Below are 19,399 nucleotides of genomic sequence, written 5' to 3'. Positions count from 1 at the left end.
ATTGAAACTTTGTAGCCTGGAGTGGAGCCAAGCCTTCTGCTTGCTCTGTGGCAGCAGCCATATCTGTTGGGATTTATGTATCTTCTATAATTGAAACTTTATAGCCTTAAGCGGATGCCAAAGCAGGCCAGGGCTGCAGAAGCTTGGCTTCCTCCATCGCCATGGGCAACCCTAGCCTACTGCTCTCTCCAGCTCCGTGGCTGCTGCCATTTCTGTTGGGCTTTATTTATCTTCTATAATTGAAACTTTGAAGCATTGAGTGGAGGCCTGGACCAGCAAGGGCAGGCAGAAAGCTTGGCTTCCTCCATTGCCAGGGAAACCCAAGCCTCCCTCCTGCTCTCTGTGGCTGCAGCCATCTTGGTTGGGTTTATTTGCATATTCCCTCCTGATTGGCTTGTGGGTGTGGCTGGTGGGCGTGGCTTGTGGGTGTAGTGGAGGTACAGTCAATTTGCATATTACTCTTTTATTAGATAGGATATTTGGGATTTTATGTAAGTAAAGAACATTGCAAGGGTATTTAGATAATTAGGCAAACATCAGCTTACCTGTGTTTTACTAGATACATAAAACAAGACTAGCCTGGCCAGTGTGGCTGAGTGGTTGAACATTAACCTTTGAACCAGGAGGTCATGATTCTATTCCTGGTCAGGGTGCATGCCCAGATTGCAGGCTTGATCCCCACTGTAGGGTGTGCAGGAGGTAGCTGATCAATGATTCTCATCATTGATGTTTCTATTTCTCTCTACCTCTCCCTTTCTCTCTGAAATCAATAAAAATATGCTAAAACAAATAAACAAACAAAATTTATTCAAAAAACAACAACAAGAAAAAAACCCAGAAGACCATTTGGAGGCTATTTTGAGCCATCCCAAATCTTACATGCAATTTTACTTTAAAAAATAAAATGAGTGATTGGCCCTGGTGATCTGTCAAAGTCTAGTGTGGGTAATTAATTTACTCTTATTGTCTAAACTTTGATTTTTCATAATTGCATATAGTTTGGGTAGTTCCTCTCTCCTTACAGTTGTGAAATGTTAGAATCCATCTCCCTTAAGAATGGTTGCATTGGAGTACTGAGTGATGTTGCATCTCTATATTTTTTTTTTCTAAAAATAAATGACAAATGAATATTTATGAATGTGTGTAATCAAAGATTACTTTAACACTCTGGGACCATTGTTATTAAATGTTGCCATAAGAATCACTGAAACCTTCAGAGTGAGCTATTCTGGGTAATAATTGTCACTTTAATGATAGAATTATGAAGACAGCCTGAAGCATGATTTGTGATTTCCTGAACCTGTGCCACATTGCAGTGTTCACCTCCTATTTAGAGCGAGTCGGGCTGAGGAGAGGTGACTAGCTCTTGATTCAGGATGTTGAAATGTCAGTCCTCTAAACCTCTGAAGCCTTGCTTGATGTGTGACAGCAGCCGGGAAATGTTCATCTTCCTGTTGAAACAAAAAGTCAATAAAACAAAGGGAAAATCTGCACAGTTCAGATTGATGGCCTAATGCAGAAAGCGTGCCCACAGCCACTCTAATTCAATTCTTTTCTAAGTAGCCCTTTATGTGTGAAATCAAGAGCATTGCTCTGTTCCTATAGGGTCCCATCCTCTCTCACAATTCTGGGGAGAAAAAGATCCACTGAAATGAAAAACACATAGTTACATGCTAAATATTGCCAACTATTTAACAGCCCAGAGAGTCTGGAATGGGAATGTTCATTTGATAAATACTCTCCATGAGAGGTTCAAGTATGTAAATAAACTTCTATTCTAATACACTCCTGTGATGGGGAAATTGGTCCTTTATTAATTTCTGATAGATCTTTATGATAGGAAAGTAGAAATATCCAAATGTTATTCATTTGAATGACCTTTTAGAAAAGTCTGCATTTAGTCTCTTTGGTAAATAATCTATTTTAGAGCCCTCTATAAAAGGAAATCAAATATAGTGATACTATTAGATTTTAAAAAGACAAACAGGAAAGAGTCAAAAGTGCAGAATGAATTCTGACACACCCGGGTACATTTTTCTGAGGCTCTGACTTAAGTGGATACTGTCTGCATTATTCTGAACTTCCTGGCTTGCTTCTCCTTGAGTTGGAGTAATTCAGCTTTAGAACTACTCTGAGTTAATCGTTCTATTATGAAAACAATAATGTATTTGTTATGACATGAAAAAACAGTTTATAGTGAGCAGTTCAAAATGATACTAGTCTCTCAGTTCCCAGAAAGACAATTACTGGAATACAAGAAAATATTTCAGTGTATTGAAGTGTGTGTTTTTTGTTTAATAAAAGGATATATATTTTTTAAACTGTAAGAGATCTATTTTATCTGATTTGCTTATCTGTCAATTTTTTTCTTTTTTCAGATCACAACAGCATCAGGAAATGAGTTCCTTCTACAGTCAGATATTGACTTCATCATATTGGATTGGTTCCACGCTATCAAAAATGCAATTGACAGATTGGTATGTATTTGTTTTGGCTGTTACCTTTATTAATTAAAACATAGTCATTTAAATCTTAACGCGTAGGTATATAACACACACACATTTAAGTGGATCCTATGGATTGAGTGATATTAAGTTATTTTAAGTTTAAACAGTCTACTGAAAACGTTTCAGCAAAAAGGATTTGTGGATATAAATGTCACTGAATTTCATTCTTTCAAAAATACAGGGCATTCATATATTTTTAATAAAATAACATGGACATTCATCTACTAGAGACTGTAAAAAGCACACAAGTGCTTAATAATTACTGAATTTTCACATTTTCAGTTAATGCAGTCTGTAACGCATATTCTTGAAAATAAATACCAATGTATTTAAGCCCATATCACTGTTCTAATACCAGTAAATAATAATCCTTTGTACTGATTTTCATTGTTCTTCCAATTAAGCTAGATTGTTCTTTTCATGAAAATTACATATCTAGAACTTCATTAAATTACCCTAAATCACACATTCAGAGTATGTTTTTAAAAGAGTCAAATTAGCCCTAGCTGGCGTGGCTCAGTGGATAGAATGTCAGCCTGCGGACTGAAGGGTCCCAGGTTCTATTCCCTCCAACGGTACATGCCTGGGTTGCGGGCTCGACCCCCCAGTAAGGGGTATGCAGGAGGCAACTGATCAATGATTCTCATCATTGATGTTTCTATCTCCCTCTCCTTCTCCCCTCCTCTCTGAAATCAATAAAGAAATATATTTTAAAAATAAAAATAAATAAAGGAGTCAAGTTATTTAAAACTACTCATTTTATACTAACTCTAGACTAAACATCTAATTTTAGGACACTAATATTTGCAAAATCATGAGGAAGAAATGTTTTTGAGAGCTTTTAATAAGGTATACAAGAGGAAAATACATTTTCTGTGTGGCGTTTTTGCTCGTTAGTCTGTCTCCCATTATATGATTTTGATTTCGGACTAAAACTTTAAAACATAAATTAACAAAATGACTTTTCCCCATCTCCAATATATGTTCTTTTCCAGGCAAGTGTGAGTGCTTGTGTCCCCCCCCCACACACACACACACATAAATACATACACATACGTGCACTCATGCACAAGCACACACGCACACACTCGCACATAATTTGTCATTACGGATAGACACTGCATGAGTTTGAATCCTGGTTCTATCATTTACTAGCTGTGTGGCCTTGGATAAATTACTTATCTCTTTTGGCTTCAGTTCCCTTGTCTGGAAAGTAAGAATAATAATAAGAATACCTACCTCATAGGATTGCTGTGATGAATAATTGAGTTAACGCATGTGGAGTGCTTGGGGTAATGCACAGGATTTAGTAAGCACCATATGTATAACTGCTATAGATTTGAATGTTAAGCTTGGTTCTGGAGGGCTCCATCCCAAAAATAATTATCTTATTTTAAATGTCCTTTTAAATTTAACATCAAAATAGATCCCCAAATTATTTTTTAATTCTTTCTTCCTTTTAAATTTGTTTTGGCTAATTGTTTGGTGTTTCTAGCCAAAGGATCCAAGCACTCCATCAAGAAACCTGGAATTATTCAAAATCCAGAGATCCTCCAGTTCTGAATTGCTAAGTCATTACGATAATGATATAAAAGAACAGAAACCAGAGCACAGAAAATCTTTAAGTAAGTATTTTTCTAACTTGCTCATGTTAACTTAGTCAAAATGCAATGCCTATGAAATATAAATGCATTAAAATGAGATTTGAGCCAAACTCATACTACTCATGACAGATGAGTGGCCATTTCCTGGCCAGGGATCTGTGCACTGGAGGGCAGTCTGGGCATTTTGCTCACATCATTGTTGGTAATGCCTTTTCAGAAAAAAATTGTTCCAAGATCACGATCTCCACTTACACCAATACCTGAATCTCTGAGAAATAGCCATTGTGTTCAGATTGGTGATTGATTTTAAGAGTGGGAAATGTCAAGCGTCTTCAAACATTGGTATGCTATTTGATTTCCATCCATTGAAAGATGTATGAGCGACCACCACAGTTGGCCTAACTTAAACCAACTAACTCTGCAACTTTCTATACTTTCAAACCACCAGAAAGATTTAGAAATATGGGATGTGAAGTAGATATTCTCTAAGGTCACATGTAGTTCTAATATTCTAAAAGAAATGAATTTGGAATTAAAAGGACCAATCTCACCACTTATATCCTGATCTCGAGTGCATCTCTTAATTTTTCCCAACCTGCTTCTTCCTCAGTAAAAGGGATTTTTGAAAGGTTTCAGGTACACTTATCTCATAGAGTTGATTTGAGTCTCAGCCTTCTAAAAGAAGAAGTAGATATCTTTGGAATCAGAGAAAACCAATTTCCCAAAGTCTCAAAAATTAGAGTACCTTCCCTGGATCATCCACTGGGCCACCTCAGTCTTCTGATACACCGTTTCCCTGCCATTTCTTCTGATACACCATTTTTCTGCCATTTCTTCTGACCAAAGTGCAGTGTAGTTACATCCCAACCTTTTGAATTTAGGATAATTCAGTAATAGAGAAGGGATGCTAACAATATCTGTGTGTGTGTATATATATATATATATATTTGTGTGCATTAGGGAAGAATACATATATATATATATATATATATATATATATATATATATAGTGAAGGAAGAGGAAAGTTATGTATATGTAATAACATATCTTCCAAAGCTAAATAATTAGGAGCCTAAAAATATAGAAATAGCATGACAACTTCAAGTATATTCACCCTTTCAAAATTAAGTCATTATTTTAAGAACTGAACCATAATTTCACCAACTGCTAGATACATGTTTAGTTAGCTAGCTGCATTAGTTGGAGTTTAACATGATCAGTGTTAGTGTCCTGAACTTCATATTGCTTTGCAAATATGTTGCGGAGAGTTAGCAATTCAATTTAAAAATATTCTTCCATATGATGGTACAGTTTGGAGTTACCTTATTTGAACATTTCCCTTTAACTTCTGGTAACTGTCCCATTTTACCTCATATGGGATCAGATGTAAGGTAATATTTTATAGTTAAAATTAAATTGTGAGTATATAATGTTAACTAGAGGCCCAGTGCATGAAAATTCATGCACTGGAGGGGGGTCCCTCAGCCCGGCCTGCCCCCTTTCACAGTCCAGGAGCCCTCAGGGGCAGGAGGTGACCTGGCAATCAGGGGAAGGCGACGCCCCCATCACACCTCTGCTGCTGACACTGCTGGCAGCATAAGCCTCGGCCGGCCCTGGTTACCTGAGCCTCGGGCAGCCCTGGGCGGCTGGGCAACCACCATCCAAGGCTTGCCTGAACCTCGGGTCTGCCATGGGCAGCTAGGGGGCTGAGCGGACTGGGGGACTCTGGAGGCAGGCGCAAGGAGCAGCCGGACCCACCTGGGGGCGGGCCCGGCTGTGCCACACACCTGCTGCCCCAGCCGGGCTGAGGGGACTGGGTGCTGCCATCTTGTGATTGTGAGTGCCACCATCTTTGAGGGTGTGATAGTCAATTAGCATATTCCCTCCTTATGGCTGTGGGTACACCATCTTTGTGAGGGTGTGACGGTCAATTAGCATATTTCCTCTTTATTAGATAGGACTATATAATCATTTTGAAGTGTATATAAGGGATATATGAGGAAATTATTAGTAGATCTGGAATCTCAGATATAATTGTTGCTTTAGCGGAAACCTTGACACGTTTCTAAAGCTTGGAGCTCTGGAAAAAATAAAGATTTGTAAAATTGTGTTTGAGAAACATTGAGACAAATGGATTCTTTGTTCATTAATTGTCATGTGAAATGTTTTAAGATGATACTGGGGGGGGGGGATTTCCTACAGACAGAATACCACCTACTCCTCTTTAGAATTTATTTTTAATTGAGAGACATTTATGTGTTTATTTGGCAAGAGACACATATGATTTACTCTGTTCAATTCAAAATGTACCTAATTGTATAATGACCTTCAATTCATCATTTCCTTTGCAGTTCAAAAATCATGATAGCTAGGACATATTGAGCACTTAGTGTTCATCAAGCATTGTTCTAAGTATTGTCTTATACTGACTTAATCAACTCTCTAACCCAAAGAGGTAGGTACTATTATTAATCCTATTTTATAGATGAGGAAACTGAGGCACAGAGAATTAAGACAACGTATACAAAAAACAAGTAACGTAGATAATTTTCAAAGTTAAGCAATCTGATATTAGAGGCTATGATTTTAACCATTACACTATATTGAAGAGACTAAATAAAAGATAAACTTAGTTTATCAACCTTTGACTTAATGGGAATAGTATATTAAAATGGGATCCATAGAGATCGGTAAACTTTAACAGGGACCAAAAAACATATTAGCAAAATAATTAAAACCAGATGTTTTCTTTGGACTTTTGATTTTACTATTAAAACAAAAGGGTCATTTACTCTTTAATGCTAGCCCTAATTTTAGAAAATGCTCCTTTTCTTTTTTTGGTGAATATTTATAGTTGTAAGCCTTCGTTGGGGCTAGCATATTTCTTGCAATGTAGGATAAGGTTAATAGCCACCTATTACTTTGAATTAAGTTTATTCAGTATTTATGTATTCATTTTCATTTGAAAGGCATAATGATTGATGCACCCACACAGTATCAAATCAGACTATGCATTTGAAATAGTGATTAGCATGTTTTATATTAGTGTTTTTTTTGTATATTTTTTTCAAGTAGGAAATATGCTGTGTGAAACTCCTCTGATCTCCGTCCTAGATTTGAACACCCAAACTTAGGTTTTTAAAACATGCATTCTGTTTTATGTCACCCTTTTGAGATTAAATAATTATGTAGAATTAGAGATTCACACTATCTCCTTCCCTATTAGTAGTCTAAGCACAAACTTTATTGTCAGTTTGCTGCCTTTGGCTTCCTGTGCCCTTGATGTTCCCACGAGTTTTGTTGCCAAGATTGTAGACAGATAAAGCCAGAATTACTTTCTTAAAGGCATCTGAGCATCATTAGCAGCTAACAGGTGGTCATTTAATTGTCCAGTTTCCCTGTAGAACATGGGGGGGGGGGAATAGGCACTCTCAATGAGTGAATTCAGAAAGTTAAGTGCTTAAATATACTTTCCTTTTTAAAATATGATTCTAACCTGCCAACACTATTAAGTACTAATCACATATTTTAAGATATCAGTTGAGTCTTAACAGACAAGAAGCTGGAAAATTCAATGTAAGGGCCAAATCACTGTGGGAAATTCAAGACACCAGCCTGCGATGAGAGTGGGAGAGCAGCTCTCCAGGGATGGCTGTTATGGAAAGTGTAGAGTCGATCAAAGAAAATGCTAACATATTTTTCCAAGTCTTCCACTGATGGCAAAGAGGAAGTCTCAAATATAAAGCCTGCATCAGATAACCTTGGAGAGTTTTCATAACTTTTCTGGGCTTTACTGCCTAGATCTATAAAAATGGGTTTAATACTGTCCTTGCAGGATCATGTGAGAATTTGAAATTAGATATGTAAATACTTAGCTCACAGCAGGCACTCAATAAGTAAAAGCTCTTATTATTATCCTCTGTGTCCCCAAGCAGATGGCACCAAAATAGGGCATGAGCCAAGGGTGGTGCCTGATGGAAGATTGGAGCAGGGCATATATACTTGACATCCTCTCCCTCAGTGTAGAGAAAATAGGGGAAAGGAGCCAGGACTGGAAATGGGAGCCATAGCTGCAAAAATCTAAATATGAGCAGCTGGTCTTTCCCCTGGCGACTCCCCAGGTGAAAATGGCAGCCAGGGCATTCTTGGGAGCAGCACACCAGGAAATAGAAGGGAGCCAAGAGATACTCTTGATTCTTTTATACCCAGAAGGGCATGTCATTTAAGAAGTTCCAGTTGATGGAAAAGATTCAGCATCTAACCATTTCACTGTTTCTTCACACATAGCTGTAGTTTGTTCATTTTCATTAATAGATATACCTGAAGATGCACAACAGAATTTTTTTTATTTCACTCATATGTGCTTTTATTTATTTTTTAAAAATGTGTTTGTATTACTTTACGCTTTAGGGGTAATATATCTCATGTTAATTTCTAAACTGTAAAGATTACTATTATATAAAATCAACATTTTTAGCATTATAAATAAGCATCACAAATGAATGTGAGTTAGAAGAATAACATCAAAAGTCAAGAGAACTAAAAGAAAATGAGTTTTCTCTAATCTGCCTTTTTATCAGATTATCATAAAAAAATAAATGTCTTCTGAGTGAAATCCTAAAAGTATTTAGATATGGATTTCCATTTTGATAACCCCCTTAGTAATGTGAGTAATCAGGGTATATGTACCAGACTACATGGTAAAGATAGAAATGGAAAAAATTGTTTGAGATATTTATACAATGTAGAAAATAAAAATGCTTGTGAACCTTTAATGATATCTTTGTTTGAAAATGTGCCTGCAAAGAAATTATGGTCATGACAAGTGAAAATAAGTTTGCTTGAGAAAGCAGTTAATTTTTGTACTAGTCTAGATAATCATAATACTGGTCATCCATAACTCCAAGTAGACTATGTTCTCAAAATCCAGTTGTAAACTGGTTGCTCAAACCTCCACATATTTTTCAGGAAAAAAAAACCATGTACAAGCCACAAAAGCACACTTGAACCTTATGCAATCATTTAGAATGTTGTTTCTGGGGAACAGCTCATTCTGGGTTTGTTGCACTGCTGACCCTAGGAGCTAAGCCCTCCCATAGCATTGCTTTCCATCTGATTTTCTTTTCTTCCTCCTCTACTCCTGCATCAGCTCCACCAAAGCAATTAAGATTCTCAGATTGGCTTTGGCTACGAGGATCCAGAACCCTAAAAATCTCCAGAGGTGGCAGTGAGGAGATGCTGAGTCTCCAAGCCAGAAGAAAAAGTGGATAAGGAAAAAAGGACTTGGGAGGAGGTTTAGATAGCATGGGTGGGAAGTGAATCCTCAGCAAGGGCAGATGTTTCTTGTAAGAAATGTGTGTAATGACAGATTAAGTCTGGCATTGTCCTAAATGTTAACATTTGATGAATCTAGGTGGCGTCTATATAAATGGTCATGATGTTATTGTTTTCAGTATGTTTGGAAAAGTTTCACAAATTAAAAACTGGAGTCCACACACACATACACGCACACATACACACACACAGCATTACTCATGTTCATAACTCAATAAGAGAATATACATATTTTCTAATTGTGGTTTCAAAACTTTTAAAAAAAGATCAAATTTTCTGAATATGAGTCACATTTACCTCTTTAAATACAAAACATTGAAGACTCATTGTTTTCCTGCTTTTCCCCCAAAAGCCAATATATTTATTCTTGTGACCTTTATGGTAACTATGTAATTAAGAAAATTTATACAATGTTCATTATTATCCAAGTGGAAAAGTCATATGAGTGTCTTGGATAAATATGTAATTATCAGTTGTTTTAAACACATATTCTGAAGCCTGTTCTGGAGACTCATATAAATACAGATTTTAAAGTTTCTTCTTCTTAAGTATTTTATTTAAAACAGACTAATCTTGCCAGTGCATGAAAATAATAAGATGAATAAGCCATCTGTCAAGAAAATAAAGACAATATTAAACTTGCAGAAATAAATTACATCTAGTGCTGAAGAAATAGAATAACTCTTACCTGAAAAAGACAAAAAGCTCATAATTTTTGTAGAAATTATGGTTATTGTCTTGTCAAAGGGACAAAAGTTTCTGATTTAGGTAGGATGGTCAATCATCAGATTTTTTTTAAAATCAATATCTCCACTCTGACACCAGTTTCATAAAATATCCCCCTGAGAAAATAAATGATTGCACTGAAGTGTAGAAATAAATAAATTTGTTTTACTATAGTTATAAGACAGACAAATATCTAAGGAACAGTGAGGATCCGTTCTCTTCTGTATTGTGTTGCCCAAGTTAAGGGAAGTTTTTATTTAAAAATATTCCAGTTTGTGAGGAAAAATGTCAAGTTCTAAATAAAAATCCATGTTGCTAAAGCTGAAGGATTTAAACATCATGAGAAAAAAGTAAGTAAAGATTAGACACACACTTGATAATCAGGCATCCGAATTACTTTGTCAAAACAATGTTATTCATGAAGGTCCTGGGCTTCACTGATGTGTGTGACCACAGCGATTGCTCTGAAACGTGTTCCCCAGTTAGCAGCAATCCCAGTTTTCCTGGGACCCAGAGATTGGAGCTTCTTTAAAACATTCAGTTTTCCATGAATCATTGGATAAGAGTTTGTTATTAGCTGAGCAAAGAATGTTCTGATTAATCTCTTCTTTCCCATCCAAGGGGATGATCTTGCCTTCTGACCTGTGAGTGTCCGTTGTCATGTATCTTGTAGCCTCAGCCACTCTGAGAGTCTATCTAACCCCATCAGCACTCAAACACTAGATCACCCCATCTCCTCCTGACCCTGGCGGTAAATTGGTGACCATATTTACCCTTAGATGAACTGCATTTAATCAATTTCTCATTTCATTAGGTCAAATGGCATTTTTATTTCAATAACAGGCCAAATCCAGAGGGCTCTTTGCTTTAACTCTTGAGCAATATTTCGTTAGCATTAATACACTACTGTGACTGTAAACAATAGAAAAAAATGCTCTTTGATCTCCTCTGAAAGTTTTCCTCTGTTTATTCTATGACTCTAGAATAGGCATATATTAACATTTCCTTGTAAAGTTAGGCATATAATATCTGTTCACTCTTGTCATATCAAGTTTAAAGTATTTTAGTTAAACATGAGGTTTGAGGCATTCTGACAGTGAATCCCTATGCAGAGAAAACATTCCTTTGAATGCAATGATCACATCTTTATGTATACAGGATTTGTTTGGTGTATTCCTTTTGTTTCTGCAGTATAGGAAAAATGCTATTGTTCTTCAAAATCCTAAGAGAAAGTAATTTGTTCTTAATGCATTTATTTGCGTATCCCAAATAGGTCTAATAGTATGCTTAGAAAAAATATTTATTGTGAACATATAATCTATGAGATGGTTTTTGAAAAAACGTTTGTTTCTCTTCATAGTAAAGCTCACATCCATGTAAAGAAAATCAGGTATTTCTTCCATCCCAAAGTAGGAGAGGTATTGAATCAATCTGTCAATTAATCTTTCTTTGATTTTTTAAATAGAACCTGAAGACAAGTACTTCTGCTACTCAATTTCCCTATAATAAATAACTACATTCTTTTTTATATACAAATTTAATTGGTCTAAAAAATAGAGGCAAAATAACAGATGCAATCCCCTCATAATAAATGCAGGACTGGGTTGTACTACCAGAGATGGGGTCCTCCAAAACTGAAGTCAAAGGTGAAGAACAAATTCTAATCAAATTACTGCATTGGAATGGCTCAAGTTCAAGTTCCTCAGTACAAAGCTCTTTATGACCTGTGTTCCCTTCTCCAGTTTTTCCCCATCACACCCTGATCCATGATTTATGTTCCAGGGAAATAGTGTTTATCATGCTGTCTTCTCTTTGCTAAATTAACATCCTGTAAGACTCAACCTAGGCCACACCTCCCCCAGGAAACAGCCATACCTCTCTGGTAAGTTAGGTGATCCTCCCAATTTTCCTGTAATATTCAATCTATATCTTAACATAGCAATTTCTAAAGTGTGTTATAACAAGATAATTATAGCTGGCTCTTTGTCTATTCTGAATTGCCTGAGTCTGAAAAGGACTGTCTGTTTTGCCTGTACTAGTATATCTGCACCTAGGAGAGTGGCTTGATGATGTTTGAGAGTACAGTTGGCTCTTGAATAACAAGGCTTTGAACTGCAAATGCATTTCACTTATATGCAAATGTTTTTCAATAAATACTGCAAATGCATTTCTCACTATTTTCTCAATAATATTTTTTCTTTAGCTTACTTACATTGAAGAATGAAGTATATAATCCATATAATACACAAAATATGTGTTGATTGGCTGTTTATGTTATCAGAAGGCTCTGGTCAACAGTAGGCTATTTGTAGTTAAGTTTTGGGGAGTCAAAGTTATACATGGATTTTTACTATGGGGGTCAACATCCTTAACCCCTGTGTTGTTCAAGGGTCAGAAATGTGCAGTGTTAAAGCAGTAAATGAATGAATGAGGCTATTCCAGTAACCATTATAATGTACTTTTCATTTGGTGCTAAAAATGAAGATGGAATTTCTGAAACTTATTTGAAAAACAATAATAGATGATTTACTTCTCCTGACTACTTGAACTAGTTTGCTATTTTAAGGTCACTATTTATACCTCTCTCTCGATTTCTTATAACTGTAAATATTAAAGCAATGGTATACTTTATGCAGGTTTCATATACTGTGCCTACAAGAATCATGTACAAATAGGTGGTTTATTTAAACGACTAAGATCTTGGGGAAGGAGAAATGGAAAGTCCTAGTAGTCCTTTCCTTAAAGTTAATGCCTTCTCAATATCTTTTTTTTTTTTTTTTTTTTTGTGGGAGGGTTATAACTTTTTCTCTGATGTGATGGGAAACCATTCCATAGCTAGATTTCCTACTAGCAAAGAAAAGAATTGTGACAACAAATGAATAATTCAAAAAGTATGTTTTACAATAAATGAGTATCAGATTAGTAGGGCTTAATGTGAGTGCTTATCTTTGATATTTTTCTTTCTAACATTCTCAATACAAAGTTTAGCATTTTAGTCATGATTCAATATCTTTTAAACCAAGGAAATATTTCTGTCATGAATTCTAACCTATTTTGTTTGAGAGAATTACTCTTATTCATACTTACTCTTGAGGCCCTTCTATGGTCTCTTAGAATTTTCAAGGCTTTATTAGAGGTAAGAAAAAAGGAGAACCTTTGTAATATGCAAAAAAGGAAAACAATAGTTTTGATCAATTTTAGAAGGCTCTGAGGATAATTTTTTAAGGTCAACTTATTTATTAAAAAATCTAGTTTAACACAATATTTTAAAAATGTATACACTTTCTTCAAAAGGTTGTGTTGTACTATGTCAGAAATATGGGCCTAAGAGTCAAAAAATTTGAGTATAATTCTTACCTCCAGGAAATACTGGCTATAAGATTTGAACCAGTTTCTTAAGTTTCCAGAAACTGACTTGAAGATAAATATAATGAGTACTATTATGTAAATACAAAAATAAGATAAATATATATTTATCTCTAAGAAGATAATACAGATATTAGTTCTAAGAATAACATATATCCTGGATCTAACATATATTTAAGAACTTTGTATATTTATATTGCAATATAAATATTATGTAATATAAATTATTTCCAAATAAGTGTAGTGTGAGCAAAAAAGCCTTGGCTTTTGTTTGTCTACTACTGGTATAAATCGGTCAGTTTCTCTCTTTAGAAATATAGCAAGAATGCACTTTGCCAATTATTTAAACAATTGGCAAAATCAGATTAAACAAATGTATAATTTACCAAAAATATTAAAGAATGTATTTATTATTCTATTGACTTAGGGGATCATATATACTTTTACCTTTAGTTTCTTTAAGGTATTTGAGTGTTGGGGGGAATAAGTGCTCAGTCTTGCCATTCCTGAGTGTGAGCCATTTTATTACAATCTCTAGAGATGAAACTTCACTGTGTCTGATGCTTTTTCCATTTTTGTATAAAATAGTAAAATAATACAATGGTAGAATTTCTACATAGTTATGTAATTCACTTAAAAGTAAGTAATTTTATATACGTGTATATGTATATATTTAGGTATACATATATATTCTTATATATTAGAATCGAATAAAATAGTTTAACATCTGTTGACAAGATATGGCTTTTTAAACTAAATTAAAAATATCAACACCACATAAATGTAGGGACAGTTATAAGGAGTGAACTGAAAGATACTGAAAATCTGGTCTCACCAAAGCACACTCTGTTGACAGGCTGGCATGCCTGGATGCCCACCATGTCCACTATGTCTGAATGAAGGGATTTTAATATCTGGGAGAAGTGATCCTGGCTGACCAAGGCGTCAATCATTGCTGAATCCAGGATCTCTCTATTCCATGAGACTATAAACGCCTGAACAGCATAAACTATGACCTTTGGATAATTACTCCTCCTCACCCCCATTACCTAGAACAGAATCTGAAACATAGTAGTTTTCAATAGTAAATGTCTGAGTGAGTGAGTAAATAAGTGACTAAATGAAAGAGATGAAGAGAGGAAACCAATTGTAAAATTTATGTGTGAGGAATGAAGGAAAAGGTTGAAATGTGAGACCTCTTGATGGATGTTTTAGGTTGGGTTCCTCCTGGGGCAGTCCCTGAGATAGGATGTGAGTGCAAGTAATAATGTTGAAAAGTGATCCCTTAAATACTGTACAGGTGGGACTTGCGGAGAGAGAGCCAGGGAAGGCAGCCAACACAGGGAGATAAAAGATACCTGGAGTTTAATGCTGATGTGAAACAGGGAGATTTTCAGATTGAAATGAAAGGAATGGCAGAAAAAAATGGATACGTATTAGCATAAAATGTTAGGAGAACAGCAATCGACTGGTGAACCCAGACTGCACGAACATTAGAGAAACAACTAAAGTTCACCTTGGAAATGAACAGTGAACATTAACTAAAAGTCTTTCATGGAATGCTAAGAAATTTTGACTCTATACTCTAAGTAATGGGAGCCTAATGATAGATACTTTTATGCAAGCAGGAGACGCTAACAGATCTGATATCCAGAGTAGTTTGGTGTAAATGTGGAGAATGTCAAAGAGACTGCAGAAAAGAATGAAGGATTGGAGGTAGGGGGATAAATTAGGAAACTGTCACAGTGGACCAAGTAACATAATGCAGGCTGAAAGTAGGCAGTGGAAATGGAGAAGGGGATTTCTGATAGGATATTGATAGGTCTTCTTAACATGTATTGGGAGAATTTGTGACAGTTCCGAAATACCCATTGCTTCCGTGGTTTGGGGAAAAATATCAGGATGCCTAGGCTTTTGGCAGAATTTGCATACTCTATCTCATTATTTCAGAATCCTACTAGATTTTTGCTACTCAAAGTTGGACTAACAGCAACAGTATTTACCTGGGGGCTTATTAGGAAATACAGAATCTCATGCCCCACCCGAAACCTACTGAACAGAATCTTCATTTTTAAAAATATTTTTTGTTGATTTTTAGAGAGAGAGGAAGAATGAGGGATAGAGACAGAGAGAAACATCTATCAGCTATCTCCTGCATGTCCATTACTGGGGATTATCCTGCAACCCCGGGCATAGGCCCTGACCAGGAATCGAACCAGTGACCTTTTGGTTTATGTGTCAATGCTCAACCATTGAGCCACACCCTCTGGACCAGAATCTTCAATTTAACAGATGATTAATATGCACATTAAAGTTTGAGACGCATACCACCATATTACAAAAATAATTTCTCTAAGTAGGTTTTGGGAAGTCCAGAACCAGGGTGGTCTTTGAGACTTTGACAAGACCTACTTAGGTAGAAATGTAGTATGCCTTTGTATAAAATAACCCTGTATATGGTTAATATTCTATTGGCCATGCCATGACAATGTTTTGATTGTGAATATTTTTAGGTATGCTTTTTATTGATTTTAGAGAGAGGAAGTGAGAAGGAAAGAGAGAAACATTAATGTGAAAGAGAAACATCAATTGGTTGCCTCCCATACTCACCCTGAGTGGGGACCAAACCCACCACCTTGACCTTTTGGTGCATAGGACAATGCTCAACCAACTGAGCAACACTGGCCAGGACTTGATGGTGAAAAGTTTTAATCTCCAACCCATGATCACAGAGTGAGACAGAATCAAAATTTATAGTTCTTTGGAACTTTTACCTGTACCACACCTACTAAATCATGACCTCTGAACTATCCATGTCAGAAAAACAGCTCTAGCAAAACAATAATAATAATAGTGAAAATTAAACCAAGAATAAACTGCCTTCACCAAAACCAAGAAACCAAAGCTCCAAACAATTTCTCAGAAGAAATCCATGAATTTCCTGGATGTTCTAGTGTGTAAAGTCCATCAGAAATGCTATTTACTCTTTATATTCCATTTGACTCTTCTGGGAACATACAATTTCTTATATAGCCTTCTTCATGTTACTTCTACAAATGCAAAAATAATAGTCTTTTTTTATTGTTCTTGGGTACTTGAACTCATTTCCCATTGGCATTTCAGGTAATATAATTCTGAATAAGCCACAGCCCAGTTGTATTACTTATATAGTAAGCTTACCTGTTGTGTCTGCCAAAGCAACCAAGGCCCATCAGTCTGCACTTTAGTCAAGTTCTTTGAAAAATTGTGAAGAAAACAAAACTAGGCTCACAATTTAGTTATAAGAAAATAAACCATAGATTCAAACTACATTGTGATTAATCTTTCTAGTAGTAAGAGATTTCACTCACTGGGAAGAGCTGACAATGGGTATTTCTGAAAATTTCTGAAATAAAGCACCATTTTCTCAGTGTTACCTATATTCTAGAAAATGGAAATTGAAATGGGCAAATGATAATTATTTTCTAAGCAAGAATCTTTCTCACAAATTTGCCTGAAAATGTCCAGTCATAAAAATTTGTTGGATAGTAATGAGACAGATTGAAAGAGTTTCCTTTAAATTTAGTAGCCCTATGTTCATAGTAGCACAATTTACAATAGCTAAGATTTAGAAACAGCCTACGTGCCCATCAGCAGATGAATGGATTAAAAAACTGTGGTACATCTACACAATGGAACACTACACTGCAGTAAAAAAAGAAGGAATTCTTACCATTCGCAATAGCATGGATGGAGAGCATTATGCTACGTGAAATAAGCCAGTCAGAGAAAGATAAATATCACATGATCTCACTCATTTGTGGAATATAATGAACAACATAAACTGAGTAACAAAAACAGATCCAGAGACAGAGAAGTATCGATCAGATGCTCAAACCTCAGAGGGAAGGTAGGCGAGAGTGGGGGTAAGGGGGAGAGACCAACCAAAGGATTTATATGCATGCATATAAGCATTACCAATGGACACAGACACCAGGGGGTTGAGGGCATGAGCTGGAGGAGGGGGACAATGGGAGGATAAGGACACATATGTAATACCTTAATGAATAAAGAAAAAAAAATTAGTAGAGCCTGGATTCACTTCACTTATTTAGCTTTATTATTCCAGGACAGCTTACATAAGAATATTTAATCATTTTTTTGTCTTAGTCAATATCTGAGTTTGTCATTGAGGTTCCAACCTTATTTTTAAATTACACATAACTGATTCCACAGAAAGGTTTGGCTGAGAACCCATAGAATTTTTGCTTACTTCACTTTTATTGAACAAAATCCAGAATTTTAGTCATGAAACATTAAATATTAATCACATGTGAGTGGGATCATTAAAATTTCCTTACCTTTCAGAAAGCAGGTCATTTATGGAATCATAAGAAGTGAGCTCACTTGATAATTTTTACAATTACACAAAAGCAATTACTTTCATAAGTCTTAGAAGACGTTTTTAACTGTTACTTAAAGAGCATATTGGAATATTTGAATGTATTATGTTGTGTTATTATAGATGTGACTTGTGAATTGAAAAAAACAATGTTTTCTGACACAAGACTCAGAAATTTTTATTTCCAATATGAATAGTTTGTTTAAATATTAATTACAACTAATTATATTCTTCACATGGCAAGTAGACACCTTATTGCTGAAATATAAATTCCAGTATTGTTTCTTAGTTATTACACTCTTAACTTTATAAAAAAATTAGAGGAGAAATTCATATTTTATATTGCAGTTAAGAACAACTGGTGGCAATTTAAGGTGAGTCTGTTAAGGAAAAAAACTAAAACAAATCCCTCCTCTAAATTATTATAGCCTTCCTCCTTCCTTTTCTTCTAACCACTTCTCATCTCTGACTTTGAAACCCAACAGTTTAAACTTGGTTCTTATTGCAGTGGGCTAATCCCTTTCATAAATCATGCTCAAGAGCTGAAATAATTTGCACATCATTTAAAGAGTATTTGCTTTGAAATATTCACCTCAAGCCCTTTTGTATATCCCTTCTCTCTGAAGATTTGTAGTATTTGTTTTGTTCTCTGAGGTATAAAAGACCTGGATAAACTTTATTCCTGTTGTTTCAAGATTAGTTAACGAAAATGCATATTAATTCAGCAGGGACTGGCTCAAACCTCAGTCAAGATGATCATACATATGCCTCTCGGGAATAGCAAAGTACAAAATGTCAGTCTCCAAATCTCCTTGGACTTGCTCAAAAGAGCATTGAGGGATTTAAATTTCCAGAATATGTCTACAAATGTAGTTTCTTTGTTGTGGAGAATAGGAGTATACTGATTGTTTTTCCCCAGAAAATTGATTCTAATTTGTATTTGAAGAAAAATTAAGCTATCTACAAAGTGGCTCTTCAAAAATACATAGAAAAACAGCCACAGGAAAGGCAAATCCAATGCTAAAACTAAGAACACTACATTTTTAAATTATTTAATTTCAAACCTCAGATCCTCAAATAAAGTTTAACAGTAGAACATCCTTTTTTCTAAAAACAAGTAAACCTCATAAGATCAGAAGTTAACATATTTAGGTAAAGTTCAATGATACATTTACAAGTATAAACTCAAACGTTACAGTTTGCTGGTAAACTCAGGGGGGAAAATGCCTATGTCTCAAATACAAAAACAAAAAAACACTATCTGTTTTCCATGTTAAGAGGTGCCCTGTTCTCTTCTTAAACTGAAAATGACCATAAACTTTGGCACTTAAGTGCTTATCCGGAAATGACTAAGTGGATTTGGGGATAATAAATCACTCATATGGATCCAGCCACCCACAGTCTTGTTCCACTTCTCTTCTTTACAAGTGTAGTAATAGACATTTCCACAGTCCTCAGGGTGCCAAACTTTGCACCATTA

General features: G+C 35.5%; 1 protein-coding gene across 2 annotated transcripts in view; it reads left to right on the top strand.

Annotated features, from left to right (window-relative positions):
• ARHGAP15 (Rho GTPase activating protein 15) overlaps positions 1-19,399 on the top strand; it is a 691,399-nt gene that overhangs the window by 345,905 nt on the left and 326,095 nt on the right. For both annotated transcript variants that reach the window (XM_080670353.1, XM_080670352.1), the window contains 2 exons: positions 2,379-2,477; positions 4,003-4,132. In XM_080670353.1, coding sequence (XP_080526479.1) covers positions 2,379-2,477; positions 4,003-4,132 — 229 coding nt within the window. The remainder of the gene's footprint in view (positions 1-2,378; positions 2,478-4,002; positions 4,133-19,399) is intronic.

This window comes from Plecotus auritus, assembly GCF_963455305.1.
Source record: "Plecotus auritus genome assembly, chromosome: 5".
In the NCBI taxonomy this organism is placed as follows: Eukaryota; Metazoa; Chordata; class Mammalia; order Chiroptera; family Vespertilionidae; genus Plecotus; species Plecotus auritus.
This window is presented reverse-complemented; position numbering and strand designations above follow the sequence as displayed.